Source organism: Dendrobates tinctorius, unplaced genomic scaffold (genome assembly GCF_039654945.1).
Source record: "Dendrobates tinctorius isolate UK_male_01 unplaced genomic scaffold, ASM3965494v1 ptg000083l, whole genome shotgun sequence".
NCBI classification, from domain to species: Eukaryota; Metazoa; Chordata; class Amphibia; order Anura; family Dendrobatidae; genus Dendrobates; species Dendrobates tinctorius.
The window spans coordinates 35656274-35674763 of record NW_027361751.1 but is presented as its reverse complement, the minus strand read 5'-3'; the positions used below and the strand labels follow the sequence as shown (position 1 = coordinate 35674763).

Sequence of the window (18490 nt, the reverse complement as noted above, 5' to 3'; positions counted from 1 at the left end):
CCCTCCCCTCCCCCTAATCAGAGCAATGGTAGCACCAAAAAAACAAATATGAATGAAAACAATGTAAAAAAGAAAATACCATTCCTCTGTATAGGGAGGGTTAGCGCATGACTACTGCTAGGGGACTGCGAACCCTTTGGGAACGTCCACAGCATCAGCCAGGGCTCCTGTACAGGCATTAAGGTGCTGACATCTAGAGTGGTGTGTGATAGTCACGAGATAATATTATATATATATAATATTATTATTAATAGTTCTGGATATTTTGCAATTGTTCCCTTGTACATATAGGTAAAGGGAAGGTGAAAGTCAAATGTGGTATTTTAAAGGGTGAGGGGAGATTTCATATAGGGGTTAATGATGGAAATGGAAAAATCCTCCCCCATCTTAACCCTTATTTATCCTATATTCTTATAAAATTCCCATACTTCCCTTCATCTCCCATATTTGTAGTGGTCTACGATGGGCAGGGGGTCAATACTGCGGTGCAGGGTGGTCTGGAGAAGATATAGGGTGGGCAGGGGGTCAATACTGTGATGCAGGGTGGTCTGGAGAGTATATAGGGTGGGCAGGGGGTCAATACTGCGGTGCAGGGTGGTCTGGAGAAGATATAGGGTGGGCAGGGGGTCAATACTGTGATGCAGGGTGGTCTGGAGAGGATATAGGGTGGGCAGGGGGTCAATACTGCGATGCAGGGTGGTCTGGAGAGTATATAGGATGGGCAGGGGGTCAATCCTGCGATGCAGGGTGGTCTGGAGAGTATATAGGGTGGGCAGGGGGTCAATACTGCGATGCAGGGTGGTCTGGAGAGTATATAGGGTGGGCAGGGGTCGATACTGCGATGCAGGGTGGTCTGGAGAGGATATAGGGTGGGAAGGGGGGTCAATACTGCGATGCAGGGTGGTCTGGAGAGGATATAGGGTGGGCAGGGGGTCAATACTGCGATGCAGGGTGGTCTGGAGAAGATATAGGGTGGGCAGGGGGTCAATACTGTGATGCAGGGTGGTCTGGAGAGTATATAGGGTGGGCAGGGGGTCAATACTGCGGTGCAGGGTGGTCTGGAGAAGATATAGGGTGGGTAGGGGGTCAATACTGTGATGCAGGGTGGTCTGGAGAGTATATAGGGTGGGCAGGGGGTCAATACTGCGATGCAGGGTGGTCTGGAGAGTATATAGGGTGGGCAGGGGGTCAATACTGCGGTGCAGGGTGGTCTGGAGAAGATATAGGGTGGGCAGGGGGTCAATACTGTGATGCAGGGTGGTCTGGAGAGGATATAGGGTGGGCAGGGGGTCAATACTGCGATGCAGGGTGGTCTGGAGAGGATATAGGGTGGGCAGGGGGTCAATACTGTGATGCAGGGTGGTCTGGAGAGGATATAGGGTGGGCAGGGGGTCAATACTGTGATGCAGGGTGGTCTGGAGAGTATATAGGGTGGGCAGGGGGTCAATACTGCGGTGCAGGGTGGTCTGGAGAAGATATAGGGTGGGCAGGGGGTCAATACTGTGATGCAGGGTGGTCTGGAGAGGATATAGGGTGGGCAGGGGGTCAATACTGCGATGCAGGGTGGTCTGGAGAGTATATAGGATGGGCAGGGGGTCAATCCTGCGATGCAGGGTGGTCTGGAGAGTATATAGGGTGGGCAGGGGGTCAATACTGCGATGCAGGGTGGTCTGGAGAGTATATAGGGTGGGCAGGGGTCGATACTGCGATGCAGGGTGGTCTGGAGAGGATATAGGGTGGGAAGGGGGGTCAATACTGCGATGCAGGGTGGTCTGGAGAGGATATAGGGTGGGCAGGGGGTCGATCCTGCGATGCAGGGTGGTCTGGAGAGGATATAGGGTGGGCAGGGGAGTCAATACTGCGATGCAGGGTGGTCTGGAGAAGATATAGGGTGGGCAGGGGGTCAATACTGTGATGCAGGGTGGTCTGGAGAGGATATAGGGTGGGCAGGGGGTCAATACTGCGATGCAGGGTGGTCTGGAGAGGATATAGGGTGGGCAGGGGGTCAATCCTGCGATGCAGGGTGGTCTGGAGAGGATATAGGGTGGGCAGGGGGTCAATCCTGCGATGCAGGGTGGTCTGGAGAGGATATAGGGTGGGCAGGGGGTCAATACTGCGATGCAGGCTGGTCTGGAGAGGCTATAGGGTGGGCAGGGGGTCGATCCTGCGATGCAGGGTGGTCTGGAGAGGATATAGGGTGGGCAGGGGGTCGATCCTGCGATGCAGGGTGGTCTGGAGAGGATATAGGGTGGGCAGGGGAGTCAATACTGCGATGCAGGGTGGTCTGGAGAGGATATAGGGTGGCAGGGGGTTGATCCTGCGATGCAGGGTGGTCTGGAGAGGATATAGGGTGGGCAGGGGGTCAATACTGCGATGCAGGGTGGTCTGGAGAGGATATAGGGTGGGCAGGGGGTCAATACTGCGATGCAGGGTGGTCTGGAGAGGATATAGGGTGGGCAGGGGAGTCAATACTGCGATGCAGGGTGGTCTGGAGAGGATATAGGGCCTTATCTACCCCCGGTAGGGACATCAATGATGAGGTCTGTCAGGAGGAGGATGTTGGCCACATGGGGCCGTTCCTCTGTAGCTCCTCTTGGAAGTGTATGAATAATCTGACAGCTGAGGGCGGGGAGGGGGTGTACTGACACAAACTCACTGTCCAATCAGAGCACATAGTATCAGACTATGTAGGGACACGCCTCTTTGATGAGGAATGGTAACGCCCCATTATTATTTATTTATACATGCCTAACATGGAAATCTTCTAAAAGAGCCTGAAGACCTACCTCTTCCGACAAGCCTACAACCTGCAGTAACCACCGATCCACCAAACCGCTGCTCGACCAGATCTACCCTCGCCTACTGTATCCTCACCCATCCCTTGTAGATTGTGAGCCCTCGCGGGCAGGGTCCTCTCTCCTCCTGGACCAGTCATGACTTGTATTGTTTACGATTACTGTACTTGTATGTATTATGTATACCCCTCCTCACATGTAAAGCACCATGGAATAAATGGCGCTATAATAATGGAGGAATAATAGAGGAAGAGCACAATGCAGAGATAGAAAACAATGCTGCGGAATTTTTAATTCTAGAGAAATACAAGTCTTCATGGAGGGAGACAGGGTGGGGCGCTGGTGATAGATTTATTTTTATTTAATCAAAACCTTTCTCCCTGCAGAAGCCACTAGGGGGAGCTCACAGTGCAGTCAAAAATAAGTCACTGTGCAATGAGCTCCACCTAGTGGTGGCTATGAGAGATAAACATGAAATGTGCAGAATGGCTCAGCGGTTTCCAGACTGGCACTTTAAAGTCTTGTAGCCGTCATCCTACTGGATGTAAACCGCTGCTGTAGCCACTAACCAGATTACAGGTCTTGTATAGGATGAGTTAAAAAACTGAAGCAGCAAGCAGATTGTCAGCCTCTGGGTGGTGCAGCCTGCTGCCAGTGACCCTTTCTTGCACCATTTCTGACTCGTCTTCTATGAGCTGGTTTTCTATACAAGTGTCACTTTAATGCAAATCTTGAGTTGTATTATAAGCCATTTTGGCTTTTTCCAGACTCTGTGTGTCTCAGCACATCCACTGTAGAATAACTTGTGCTCTGAAAATAAAGAAATACTAATAATGTGGTCATAAATCAGCTGAAAAGAGCTCAGAAAAAGATTTAAAAAAAAAATACTCAACCATCAGACTGTCACAATGAGCTCACTGACAGATTCTCAGTGACCTCATTCTGCAGCCGGCAATAGACCATGAGACAAAGGCTAGGATCACCAAATGTTGCATTTTTTTTTTTTATGACAGTCAAAATGCAAATCTAACTTTTAGTTCCCCCAAACTAGCATTTAACGTAGCGTTTCCCAAACTGCGGTCCTCACAGCCCCCCGACCGGTCATATATAATAATTGTCACAATGAAAAACAGTGTAGAAAAAGAAATATTTTTTTATAATTTTACAGTAATTAAATGGGTACAAGTCACTGGTCAGATCTGCAGACATCGGCCGATTGAGGGGGTACAGACCACAGGGACCCTCTTCCGTATGTTCTCTGCACAGTGATCCGGCATCATACACAGACAATGGAGAAGTGAGCTGCTCCTCCATATTAGGGTCCGGGCCGTGGGGATGCGGTGACATTTGTGGCCGGTGGCACTGGCGTGTAATGCAATCCCTGGGAGCGGAGAATGCAGGTAGGAGGAGGCAGGAGCGCAGATCTCCCACAGTGAACAGTCCCAGTCGACAAGCTCAGGCATGTCCGCACCTCTCAGCTGTCAGCACAGACGAGGACAGGAAAGGTGATCGCTCTTTGATCAGAGGCGCCTCACTGGGTGAAGCCTCCTGTGCTCCCTTCTCACACAACATGACCCTGTAACGTGCCTGCAGCAGTGACATCCGGGCTGGTGTGGACCCCGGTACGGCTATGTAGAAAACGCCACTTGCCGGAGACCTACCTCTGTCATTATCGCTCTTCCGGCATCATACAGTAATTAGCTTTAAAGTTTTATTCCCATCTCCAAGATCCTATCCCAATATATAGTAGGTGTAATAAAAAAAAAATTACCAAAAACCTCCAATTAGAAGTGTAGTATAGTGCTTCTGATTCTCTATGTCTCGTTCCTCTTGTGCAGGCATTGCAGGACCTTAGGAATAATAATAATCTTTATTTTTATATAGCGCTAACATATTCCGCAGCGCTTTACAATTTTGCACACATTATCATCACTGTCCCCGATGGGGCTCACAATCCATGGTTACGGTCACTTATCTAGTTGCTAGTGGTCGCAACCATGGCTATTTAAGGTTCTGCAATGTCTGCACATGAGGAACGAGGCATAGTGAATCAGAAGAACTATGCTACCTTTCTAATTGGAGGTATTTGGTAATATTATTATTACACCGACTAGATATTGGGATGGAATCTTGGAGATGGGAATACCCCTTTAAAGATGAAACTTTTACTGGATTTTAAAAAAAAAAAATTAAATCTGAATATCACCTCTAATTGGCGCTGCTCCACCGAGTCTGGAACAATTTTCCTTTTTCTTCTGTGCCCCTCCGTTCCAAAGAGATGCCTCCTGGTAATGTTAATGGTGGCGCAAAGCAAATTTCTCAGCCAACTGGGCGTGTACCACAGAAGTTCCCTGTGGGCGTTCACTTTTTCCTCCTTTGATGCTGGCCAATCAAAACAGGGCCACGCCCACAAGGAAGCTCCACCCGATAGGTTGAAGAGAGAATTTGCATCATATAACAGGGGTGGGGGGGTGGGGAGGGTCCATTATTTAGGAATGGAGGGTCACAGGAGTAAGAGAAAAAAACAGTTCCAGAATCAGAGAAGCAGCGCCACCTGGAGGGGTGTCAAGATTAAATTAAAAACATCTAGCGAAAGGTCCGATTTAGACAATCTACAGGACTTATCTGCAATTAACACTAGTCTAGTAAATTAACTGCCTCAGCGCCGGTGTATTCTCCATCTATAAAGCCATCGACGCACCCCCACCCGACATTTGTAAATGACTAAGGAATTCGGAGTAAATATAGAAGGTCTCACCATCAGGAAGCAGAGGGGTCCTCCAGAGGTGGTCTACCAAGGGGACAGTCTACTGATTTAAATGATTTCTTTGTAATACCCCTCCTCTCCTCTGGGAGTGCTGTAGAGAAATTGAACACTTAGTACACGTTTACAGGAAATTTCTGGTCTAAATAAAAAGATCACCAGGGTCATGAATGGGGTGAAAATAAAATCTGGTTTACTCATAGGCTGTCGCCCCACGGACGTCATCGCTTTCAGTGTCGGCATAGACCACTGGAGCAACTAGCTCTACGGGGTGACAGCAGGTGAACTCTCCAGATTCCTGCCAGTAACATTTTTACTTCGGCCAGATGACTCCTTTCATGCTAATTGTGAAGGTCCCAGCAGCTAGAGACCGAGTGATCATCAAGGGACCCTTCCAATACAAAGACATTTAACAAAGTGAACAAGCCATTTAAGGCACACCCACGAAGTATTACTTTGCGCTCTCACAGATCGGTGTTACAGTTTCACAATTTTCGTGCAGTCAATCAACCAAAAGAGGAGGATAAGGGTTAAAGACTCTGCCGTCAGAAGAGCTCACTGACAGATTCTCTGATAACTCCTTCTGCAGTCTGCTATGCACATAGAGGCTGTAGAGGGCAAATGGTCCAACATTTTTAATAAAACAATACTACAAACATGATTCAAAGATAAATGTAATTAAAGAGGAGGACCCGCCACCTATAAATATGTAATTTTTTTTTTTTACCAGGTGTAATAGTCGCTGTTCTCTGAATCTGGCTTTGTTTTCCTTTTGCTCTTTTCCATTTTTTTTTTTTTTTTATTAGATATGGCCACCTCTTCGCTACATTTAAATCTAGTCTATTTCACCAACAGGGCATGGCCCCCAGGGGATAACAGCAAAGATTTTATGACCACATCCCATTGGCTAACAAGACTATGAATACATACAGGAAAGTCCAGGCCATATCTCAGGCACAGGGATCCAGTAACAAAAGAAAAACATTGTCAGATTCAGGAGAACAGCTGAATTCACACCATGTAAAATATATACTTATGGCAAGTCACATGTCTTCTTTAAGGAAAACAAAATGCCCCTGAATATATCCATATCCCTTTAAAGGGAATATGTCACTAGGTTTTTGACACCTAGTCTGAGAGCAACATAATATAGGGGAGAGCCCCTGATTCCAGTGATGTGTTCCTTACTAGGCTGTTAGCTGTAGTTTTGATAAAATGCTGATTGTATCAGCAGATCATCACTAGACGACTAGTAAACCTGCTGCCAGGAAGACATCCATATTCATGATCTCTGGATAACCCAGCACCCACCGATAGGCAGAAAGCTGCCAATGCACAGTGCACACAGAACGCTGCCAATCAGTGGTGTGGGAAGGGTCATACTGAGCACATGCATATGGAGGACTAAATGGCAGGTAGGTTTACTAGTCCCATCGTGATTTTATCAAAACTACAGTGTGACAAACACAGCATTTATTCTTAATTAGACCAGACGTATTTTTCGTCAGGGGGTAAAGAGACATAGGCCATTGTTCATATGAGCATGAACATTGATGCTTGGATAGATATTTGTTGCAACTTATTGTGCTGTTATCCTTGTAAGACAAGGACGTAAGATATTTAAACAATCAATGTTTGCCAATATGTTGATTACTCATTGTTGCCCTGCAAACAGTGAAGAACAAACTATGCAGATTGATTGAATACTCGAACAATGAGAGATGACCTCATCCCACCTTCCCCTTGACCTGTGGATGATGGCCTGAAGGACAGTTGTGGACTATAAAAGGGGGATCTACCTCTGTTCCCAGACTCTACATGAGAGCAACCAATGCACCATGGCTCCAGCTGGAAGAATACAGATATGAGATTCTACAGGATGCCAGCTTAAGGAACCACAGCCGTAGCTGGAGGAATACAGATCTGCTGCATTTACCATCACTGAACCCATGGAGAAGTGCAGAGAAGCCAGGTTTGGACAATCAGGTCACCTGGCCACATACCTCAATGGACTGTCAGCTTCCTAAGCTTATTGTTACCACTTTTCTATAAGCGGGGTGCCAATGGTGGGGGGTAATCAGTCCTGAATACGCAGCTGCTCTAATCCCGGCGAGCCAGCGGAAGGGTGAGACGCTGTAATTTGCACCATCTTGTCCATTTCCTGGGACTGGCCTATGTGTTATTTGTTGGTGGTTCATTAAGCATTGCCATGCTGTTTTGCCTCACCCTGTGTTATCGGAGTAGTATTCTGCCCACGGGAAAGGAGAATGGGGGTTCAGTGTTATGAGCCATGGTCCATGCGATCCTTCTAAAGACAGCCAGGCCAGCAGATGGGAGCACCCACTGACAGAGGTAGACACATACAGCAAGTAGCCCAGAAAGTGACATCCCTGGAATCAGGGTCTCTGCCCCTACATTATGCAGCTCTCAAGATTGGGTAGCAAAAATATGCTGACAGATTCCCTTTAAGATGTACTTCTTATGCATGCAAGTAGCCCGAGGCAAGTGAAGATGTCACGTATCCAGTGATCGGTGTGTCTGGCGTTTCATTCAGCCGTACATTCCTTCTGATTACTAATGATGAGTTATTGCATCTTCCACAGAGTTATTAGAGCCCAGGGTACAGGCAGCCGTTCTGGCACAATGTCTGGCCGCAGCTTGGCATGATGTAACGTGGCGTCACTGTGCACCATATAACGGGGCGTGGAGTGTACGCCGCACACGAGGGACGGAAATCCTGCACAAGCTTCTCCCATGGTCTCCACCTAAATTGGCCTTTCACCCTTAGAGCCGTATTGTTTGCGCATTAAAAAGGTACAAAGCTGAAGAAAATGCCAACATTTGCCAGCAGTCCTATGTAAAACCAGAGCCAATAATGGCAGCAGCTTACGTCCAGAATTGGGCATGCGGACTTCACCCATTTTCTCTTTTTTTCCCCCACACATGCCAATGTAAGCGAGCTGGGAAAGGAAAGGGGGCAGCACCAACCAGCAGATATGCCTTGACCTAGGTATCTGGATACAAGGCTAGAGATGTACTGAACATTTGTTTTTGGCTTATTATAAAGTAAACTGCGTCTCACATTTCCCGATGCGTAATCTACTTCTCCAAGCCACGTGACACCATTTCTATAAAAACCATCCCAGACACGGCGGCTTCTGATCGCACACGTGCTAGTGACATTCCCACTGCTGTGCCACTGTCTCCCCCTAGTGGCTGTATGTCATTAGGACACCGCTTACCTCGTACCACCTATGCCAATGATGAACCGCTGCCTGTCGTCAGGTGCAATCGCGATCATCAGTGATTGTCATAAAACTTGCGTCATAAAACAGAATGATTATCAGAAGTTAAAAGGAATTCATCAAAAGTGATGAACATATTCTTGTACTCTATACATTTACATTAGAAAACACCAGAACAGTGGTGTTCCTCCCATGCTGCTTAATTTCTTTATTAGAACAGATGCGCCCTCTGGTGGTGACATGATATACGGTTCTGAGTCTTGACGAAAAAGACTGGGGGCACGACTAGAGCCATAGAAATATGGCAATCATTCCCAGATTCCTCCATAGCGCACATAAGGAAAAAATTCCCAAAAATTAAAAAAAAAAAAAAAAAAAACACATTTGAAAGGTAGACTCACCAAGACCCTGACTAATGCACTAGGAAACGGCAAGGATCCTCCAGATGTGCAGCGAGACTATGATCAGTGATGGATAATTTGGTGCACATCTGGTAGCTACAAAGGCCCCGATTCATCAAAGCAATTTCGACAAAATTTTTGTCATAAATTGCTTTGAAAACTTGTATAATTTTGACGTGACTTGGAGTGGCGCAAATATTTTGTAACACTTGGCATTTCTTCCAGCTCCTCCAAAATGGGAAAAGCTGGGGCGTGACGGGGCACAAGGCCACAACTCGTCTAATTCATGTACAGCTGTGGCGCTTCCTACACCACGAGTCTTACGGTGTGGGAATGGAGTACGGTTTCTGGTGTGGCACACCACCCATCAGATGCTCCACATTCATGTATTCAAATGTATTCAACCTCTTCATAAATTAGAAGCGACTGACGCCACCGCGTCCCCTCATCGAGAGCGGCGAGAAAATCATCGGTCTTGATTAATCGGGGTATAGTCGGATCTTGCATATACAGCTGCCAATGCATTTACTTGTACAACGAGGAGGCAATGCAGTACGATGCCCTGATCTGTGAGTGGTGGACAAGCCCATCAGTCAACATCTTATATGAATAAATCCACTTTATAATTAAAGTGGTACTGACGATAAACAGCACACAGACAACAGTCACGTGTGAATAAAGTCTTAGGCCTCTTTCACCCATCCAGATTTTGCCGTCAGGCGCAATCCGGCATGTGTGTAAAGAAACGGATCTGGTTTTTTTTTCAGCCGGATGCGTTTTTTGTCATTGAATAGCACATGCGCCGGATCGCGCCGCATGTGCTTCCGTTTGTTCCAGTTTTTACCGGATCCGGCTGAAATCTGCTGTCCGGCGGCCGGACAGAACGCGTGCTGCAATGTTTTTTTGTCCGGCGAAAAAAGCCGGACATGCACGCATGCGGCACTTCCGGCTCTGTGGGCCAATGAAAGGCAATGGTAACGTCTGGCAGCCTGATCAGGCTTTTACCTGATCCGGCCACCACTTGCAGTTTTCCTCCTCTGCGCATGCCCGGATATCTCTCTCTCTCTCGAAAAGTGGTCTTCCCCCGTACTGCGGTGACGACTGCCGAGTCTGCCGAAAGTTGTGCCGCAGCTACTTCTGCTGCCTCCGCTTCCGGCCGTCCGGCTTTTCGCCGCACACCGCCGGAATCTCCCCGACGGAAGTGTGAAAGTAGCCTTAGGGTGAATTAAAGGTATATGGAAGACAATCAGGATACAGGACTGGAGGGTCCTTTGGAAATGGAGAAGGAAGATGGGAGGGCATTAGGGGCCATATATGTTTCTCCATCACTGAAGCAAGAATGTGAAAGAAGGGGCCAATGACAAAAATTAATGTACTCTTCTGGATTTTCTAATGAGAGTTTAAAGAGTGTTCTCTGGGCAAATTATATAGATGACCTATCTTTTGGATAGTTCATTTCTATCAGATAGGTGCAGGTCAGACACCCTCACACCCACTGATCCGATGCTAGCAGCCCCGGCGGTGCCTGGATTGTGTCCAACGTGTAATGGCCGCTGCCAAATACCGTACTGCAGATCAGCCCCTAGTAAAAAGAACTAGGCTACACCCTCTGAAAATGCTGTAAATTTAGCACGTAATGGATGTTGAATCCTCCACACCTTTACACACTTGGGTTACTGAACACCCTCCATTGCTTGACTTACTTTGCTCCACTTTTTCATGTCTACATTTTGATGCAACTTGCCATAAGTTGCCCCATTTTTAATTCACGACTCCCTTCTATGCCGGCCATTAATGAATGAGGAGCAAACTGTGATTTTTAAACATGAAATAAAAAAAAATTGTAAAACTAGATACAACAATTTGTACGAAAATTGGGCAAATCTCTCGCCAAAGTATCGCATCTGTGCATCACCTCTATGTAGCAGAGCCGATCGAGTAGTGGATGCTCCTAGCCTCCCATAGAGGCTATTGATGCAAGCCAAAAGTAAAAAAAAAGTGTTTAAAAATATAAATAAAAAAAAAATAAAAACTTCAAATCACCCCCTTTCGCCCCAATCAAAATAAAACAAAAAAAAAATCAAATCTACACATATTTGGTATTGCCGCGTCCAGAATCGCCCGATCAATAAAAAAAAAAAAAAAAAAAAAAAAAAAAAAAAAAAAAAGGATTAACCCGATCGATAAATGGCGTAGCGAGAAAAAAAGATCAAAAACGCCAGAATTACGTTGTTTTGGTTGCCACGACATTGCATTAAAATGCAATAACGGGCGATCAAAAGAACGTATCTGCACAAAAGTGGTATCATTAAAAACTTCAGCTCGGCGCACAAAAAATAAGCCCTCACCCAACCCGAGATCATGAAAAATGGAGGTGCTACAGATTTCAGAAAATGGCGCAATTTTTAATTTTTTTTCTTCACCACATAGATAAAAAAGAACCTAAACATTTTTGGTGTCTATGAACTCGTAATGACCTGGAGAATCATAATGGCAGGTCAGTTTTAGCATTTAGTGAACCTAGCAAACAAGCCAAACAAAAAACAAGTGTGGGATTGCACTTTTTTTTGCAATTTCACCACACTTTGAATTTTTTCCCCGTTTTCTGTTACACGACATGGTAAAACCAATGGTATCGTTGAAAAGTACAACTTGTTCCGCAAAAAATAAGCCCTCACATGGCCATATTGATAGAAAAATAAAAAAAAGTTATGGATCTGGAAAATAGGGGAGCGAAAAACAAAAAGGCAAAACTGAAAAAGGCTCTGTTCATTAATAGGTTAAACACTTTGGCCCCGATTTTATTTTAATTCTTTTTACCGCTTTATAATTTTTTTTTTTTTTTTTAAGTAAATGTCACAACAATAAAAATGTCTAAAATCCAGTCATTGTGGTTTTTGCACCACTTTTTATGCTATTGTTGTTTACTTTTTTTTTTTTTTTTTACTATTTTTGCACTTGCTTAACAATTGTGGGCATGGTTTTCATTACCCAGATGTTTACAACCAATTCATCATTTCTGATTTTTCAAGTTATAATAAAATGATGCCAGTTCCTTAGGTGTGCAACATCTGTAAAAAAAAAAAAAAAAGGGAATTAGACCTACCGGTAATTCTGTTTCCTGTAGTCCCTCAGGACAGCACCATGGAGGACGTCCTTCCTTGCCCTATAGTGGGACAGGATCAGAGAGAGGTTAAAAGGCCCCTCCCACCTCCACCCTCCAGTGTTTTTTCAAAGTACCACCGAGGATGGATGGAAATGGTCTAAACATGCCCTTACAAACGCGTCTGTAAGACCCTTTAGCGGCTCCATCCCCATCTCGAGCCACGATGACCTGATGGATGAACAATCTACCGATCGATTCCATGCAAGCCTAAAGACAAACATAAGGGAGGGAACTAAGGGTGCTGTCCTGAGGGACTACAGGAAACAGAATTACCGGTAGGTCTAATTCCCTTTTTCCCTTACGTCCCTCCGGACAGCACCATGGAGAATACCAAAGCAAAGGTCTCAGGGTGGGTACAGAAGCCCCCAGATCAAAGTTCTAGGTAAGAACCAGGCTAGATCTAGACATTATCTATAAGATGAGAAGAAATATAGATATCGAAAGGGATCTACAAAGGTAATCACCGCAGTGAGTGTCTGATATATGTCTATAATGGCCAATTTCAGTATGAATGTGGCAAACAAGATTTGCAGTGGAACAACCTGTTGCACCCCAATACCACTAATGAACCGCAGTGAATTACAGTTATTGTGATAGATACTTATGAACACCGCAGTCGCAGAAATAGGATTAAAACCTTATTGCCCAGAAAAAGGTATGGTGATAACCACAGCCATAATACAAAGAGGACTGTACAGACCGTTAATTCGCTGTATGTGCTTATAACACAGGATAGTTCCTTCGTCGGTCCTCCTGGGCTCGGCTTAAATCTTGGCTAGAGACCACCTTACCATACTACAAGGAAACCTGCAGGCCAGAGACCCTGCTCCGCTGGCAGATCAGAGCAATAACAGTACATGGAAAATAGCGGAGTATTGAGACGTATGTACCCAACTCATCCAGGAGGTCCTGTGTATTCTGAATTGTTTACATGTCTAAACCTCAAGAAAGGGTTGGCTATTATTTAAGACTAAGGAAATACTCCATCTGGCAGGTAACTACTCCTGCCACTACCAACATTGGCTTTTCATTAGAAGCATTGAAAGGGAAATGTGGATCCTCACGCCTGTTTTACTGATGTTAGACACAGGGAGTCTGGACTCTGGAACGGAGGAGACTAAGTGTGTGCTTCTATACAAGTCATTAGCTCAGAAACTGTAAATGTGTCAACTTATTCATATGTTATATCCTAAAAGGCAATCATCTTAGAGATATTTATACCCCTGACTGCTATGGTGCGAGGAACCACACTCTTTAACTAGAGGGAAGTAGGTTTCCTCCCATCGCAGAGGGGATTGACTATTGCGAGGCAGATGGACTATGGGTTCTCGACTGCAAGAGTCATGGATACCGCTTCTTTACCTTAGGAGCCCTGACTCCCGTAAGAGCAGCGAGTATGGGATCCTCTGCCACCTGACGCAGGGCTGCTGAACCGCCACCAGGTACAAAAAGTAGTGATGCCACCCCTGGTAAACATAATACAACTGATTTATAGGACAAGAATCTGCCTAACGGGTCTCTATCAAGGAAACCAGTCCGACTGCTCTATGTGGAGTCGGGAAGAATTGTTTCCTCACACCTTATGGGATTTTCTGCACCCAGACTATGTCCACTTAAAGGATGAACCCCAAAGACGTATGTCTCCCTTTAAAAGTTAACTATGAGAGGGACCTGCCTTTAGCCCTCAAGACAGTAACTCACTTTAGAGTTCTGTTCCAAATAGAAGAAATGCTAAGTTACTAGGCCAATACAAGCATAACTGTTCGTCTGGCTAAGTCCAGTTGCCAAGAATGAAGCAACAGAAACTGGGTCTAGGCCCGAAACACAAAGACCAGAGTTGGGGCCTGAGACAAAATGTGAAGTGGTAGGCCAACCATACAAGGTGTGGCCCACAAAAATGCCCAAGTCAGAAGGTCTAAGCCAGAGGCCCAAAGCCACAGCACCCGAGGTATTATGAAGCACAGAGGTATTAGGACCCATAAATGACCCCGAGGCGCAGGGGTACCAAAGCCTTATGACGCCATATGATGCACAGAAGCGCCATGACGCAATATGATGTGCCAAGACACTATGGGGCGCTATGAAGCAATATGATGCACCAAGGGACTATGAAGTTATATGATGCAGTATGACGCACAGACACTATAGAGCTCTATGTTGCAGCACAAAGGCACTATGAAGCCACATAGTGGAATACGCTGCACAGAGGTCCCATGATGCCGCATGGTGAACAGAGGCACTATGCAGCCCCCTGATGCAGTCTGATGCACAAGGGAACTATGAAGCCACATGATGTACAAAGGCACTATGAAGCCATATGATGACGTATGATGTACCAAAGTACTATGACGCCATATGATGCACAGAGGTACTATGAAGCACAATGATGCCACGTGAAGCGCAATGATGCAATATGAGGCACAATGCCACGTGAAGCACAATGATACAATATGATGCACAATGATACATTATGATGCACAATGATACATTATGATGCACAATGATACATTATGATGCACAATGATACAATATGATGCACAATGATACAATATGACGCCATATGAAGCACAATGATGCCATATGAAGCACAATGACGCCATATGAAGCACAATGATGCCATATGAAGCACAATGATGAAATATGAAGCACAATGATGAAATATGATGCAATGCAATATGATGCACAATGATGCAATATGAGGCACAATGATGCAATATGAGGCACAATGATGCACAGAGGCCGTATGATGCACAGAGGCCGTATGATGCACAGAGGCCGATTGATGCACAGAGGCCGTATGATGCACAGCGGCAGTATGGTGCACGGTGGCAACATATCGTGCACGGCGGCAGTATGTCGTGCGCGGCGGCCGTGTGTCGTGCGCGGCGGCCGTGTGTCGTGCGCAGCGGCCGTGTGTCGTGCGCAGCGGCCGTGTGTCGTGCGCAGCGGCCGTGTGTCGTGCGCAGCGGCCGTGTGTCGTGCGCAGCGGCCGTGTGTCGTGCGCAGCGGCCGTGTGTCGTGCACAGCGGCCATATGTCGTGCACAGCGGCCATATGTCGTGCACAGCGGCCATGTGTCGTGCACAGCGATACGATGTTCAGCGGCGATACGATGCACAGAGACAAAACGATGCCCCTATGATGTAATATGATGCACAGATTACGGCCCTGCTTGAAGGTGCCAAACAAGAGGCCAGGTCCCCAGCTACCTCCAAGAGAGCAATCAGAGATCCGGATAAACCTTCGCTCTGAATAATATATCTCAATTGTCAGACCAGCTCCACCTGAAGGAGCTAATTAATGAGACTCAGGTGGAGAGCAGACTCCCTGGAGACCCTGTGTTGCATTCCACCACGTGTCCAGCCATAAGGCTCTGTGCAGACCTGGTCTGCAACTAACTGAGGTCCCATTATGAGATGTAGCTTGGACAAATGGCCTTACTACAGCCTAGAGGTCCAAGGCCTAGCTGCTTATATGTGGAGCATATCTCAGCACATGAGGCTCTAGGCCCAGCTTTGGCACCAAGGCATGAGGGCTAGTATTAACCCAGAGGCCAGGCCCTGAACACAACATTCCAGCGTGCACTCACCTGTGCTGGCTCCACACCTGCTAGAAAGACAGGGGCAGCTGGTAACGCCGAGAGCCTACCATGGAGGGAAGTGGCGTTCGGTCAGGAATGTTGTAATACTGCCAGTGATTTCCTTTCCTGTGCCCCACGAGATCCAAGAAAGTAGGCTGTTGCCTGTCTCGTTCTGCACTTCCGCGTTCTGCCGTGGAACGCACACCGACCTTATGCTGACGTTGCCGGAGGCGCGGCGGCCTTCTCCACCGCATGTTTTCCGGATTTAGCCATGTTTTGCCGGCCGGCGTCCGAGCCGAGAGCCTCCCACCGGGAGGAGCGGCTCAACCCAGGAGCACGTCCGCTCGACTGGTCTCTGGGGCAGAGGGACTCCCCACCGGGGAGTGTCGGCCCTGGGCCCCTTGACAGGGGGAAGGATTGGACGCGCCGCACGATCCCCCTGAGCCCATCATGCAGGCTGGCTGAGGAACTTCTCCAAGAGGTGTCAGCCACGGTCCACTTGACAGTGGGGAAGAGAGGGCTGAGACCCTCAATCCCGTCTGGTACAACGAATGACGGCTGAGGGACCTCTCCCAGAGAGGAATCAGCCACAGACCACCTGCCAAGGGAAAGGAAAGCAATAAATGTCCACAGGCTATCTTCGCTCTAAGAGTAACCTCTCATACAACCGTCCCCTGCCGGGACAGGAAAAAACACTGGAGGGTGGAGGTGGGAGGGGCCTTTTAACCTCTCTCTGATCCTGTCCCACTATAGGGCAAGGAAGGACGTCCTCCATGGTGCTGTCCGGAGGGACGTAAGGGAAAAAAAAATTTTGTGCAGTTGAAGACTAAACCAGTTTGAGCATGTTAAATTGGCCAGATCATGGAAAAGTGACTGCAGAACTTAGAAAAACTAAGTTTTACAGTTTAGACTTCTCTGCGTTACAGAGATATTAGCTTGTAAACTTTAGGTTTTAATTTATGTTAAGTCCAAGAGGGTGATGCCATAGATTTTTCTCTGGGGGCGTTTACTTCTTCCCCTGCATGACCCTGACCAATCATACGCAGGCAACAACATCCTGGAGGAGGAAAAAAACAAACACCCCCACTATAGCTTCAAGAAGGTTTCTCAGTGTGCACATAATGACAGACGGACAATCTGCTCTGCGCTCTGGTCTCACTGCAGAGCTAGGTGTGATTACAAGTGTCTGGAATAGAAGAATAGAAATTACTAAAACGCTTTAGCTTTCCTTTTAGGACAAACTATACAGGAGAGCTGTGCTTTGAATAATTACAAACAGGTCTGCAACTCTCCTCTCAGAGTACAGTCAGCCCAGCTGTATCTTCCCCCAAGGACACTGATTGCCCTAAGATGAAAGCTCAAAAGGTGCCAAGTAATCTGTTCTCAAAATGTTGTAATTACACAGAGATCTGCAATAAGACCATTGAGGAGCAGATTGGCTGTCATTACATGTCTCACAATGAGAAATCTGCTAAAATCTATTTTGGAGGACGTGTTCTCCTCTTTTTCTCCTGTATGACGTCTCCTGCTTAGGATTAGTGAACATCATACAAGTGAAGAAGTACACGCCCCCAGATAAATTTATGGTAACGCCTCATTGGACTTATCAGTTATGACCTAAATTTTGCAAGTTAATATTACCACAACACAGAGGAGAAATTAAAGAATTAAACTATTCCATGACGTGGCCAGTTGAACATGTTCAAGCTGGTAAAAGGTCCTATTTAAAGGTTATTGAAAATATTGTGCAACATTTTACGCAAGAATTTTTTAATTTGCTCCAACTTCAAACAAACAGTCCACCAGTGAAAACAGAAAGAGAAGACAAAAAAAATTACTTAATAAGAAAAAAATAATGAATCAGGGCCTCAGTTTCTGCCACCATCAGCGCCACGGACTTTGAATGGAGCGATAGGGCATGCAGTCTAATGCTGCTTAATTCTTAGGTGTGGTCTTGCAGTTGGGGAGAAACGAGCCTCCCATCTTGGTGGGGTCCCCAGTGGTTAGACACAGTTAAGATTACTCCACCATTAAAATGGTTCACCCAAAACTCATTTTTCATGCATCTTCAGTACTAGTGGATAAGCCCTTAGATAATTCACATTCAGAAGTTACAGCTGAATTTCCATTTGTGAGCTGGTGCTCTTCAAGTTTTACTGTTAAGAAATGATCTCCTTCACGACATCGGCTGATAAACCCTTCTGACATTGGCCATATCGTATGCCCAGACCTGGTCCAGCCCAGTGCCTTCAGTACATGTTGGGGACCATCCAATTAATGGAAATCGACAAACGATCACCCTGGCGTCATCAGGAAGTTCATCAGCCAACTTCTTCTTCAGGGTTTCCACCTCCATGAAAAAAAAAGTCTGTCAGATAACCATAAATGTAAAATTACATTACTACTACTGCAAATCCATTGCATTAGATTTAAAGAGAATCTGTCACCAGGTTTTTGCTAACCCATCTAAGAGCAGCATGATGTAGGGACAGATACTCTGATTCCAGTGATGTTTCATTAACTAGGCTGCCCTGTTGTAT

At 46.4% G+C, this 18490-nt stretch overlaps 1 protein-coding gene across 4 annotated transcripts in view; it reads right to left on the bottom strand.

Annotated features, from left to right (window-relative positions):
- Positions 1-17703: 17703 nt before the first annotated feature.
- The window catches only part of LOC141097197 (ATP synthase subunit C lysine N-methyltransferase-like), a 34199-nt gene continuing 33412 nt past the window's right edge, over positions 17704-18490 (bottom strand). For all 4 annotated transcript variants that reach the window (XM_073584301.1, XM_073584302.1, XM_073584300.1 and 1 more), the window contains one exon: positions 17704-18300. In XM_073584301.1, the coding sequence (XP_073440402.1) occupies positions 18127-18300 (174 nt within the window). In that variant the 3' untranslated portion in view covers positions 17704-18126. The remainder of the gene's footprint in view (positions 18301-18490) is intronic.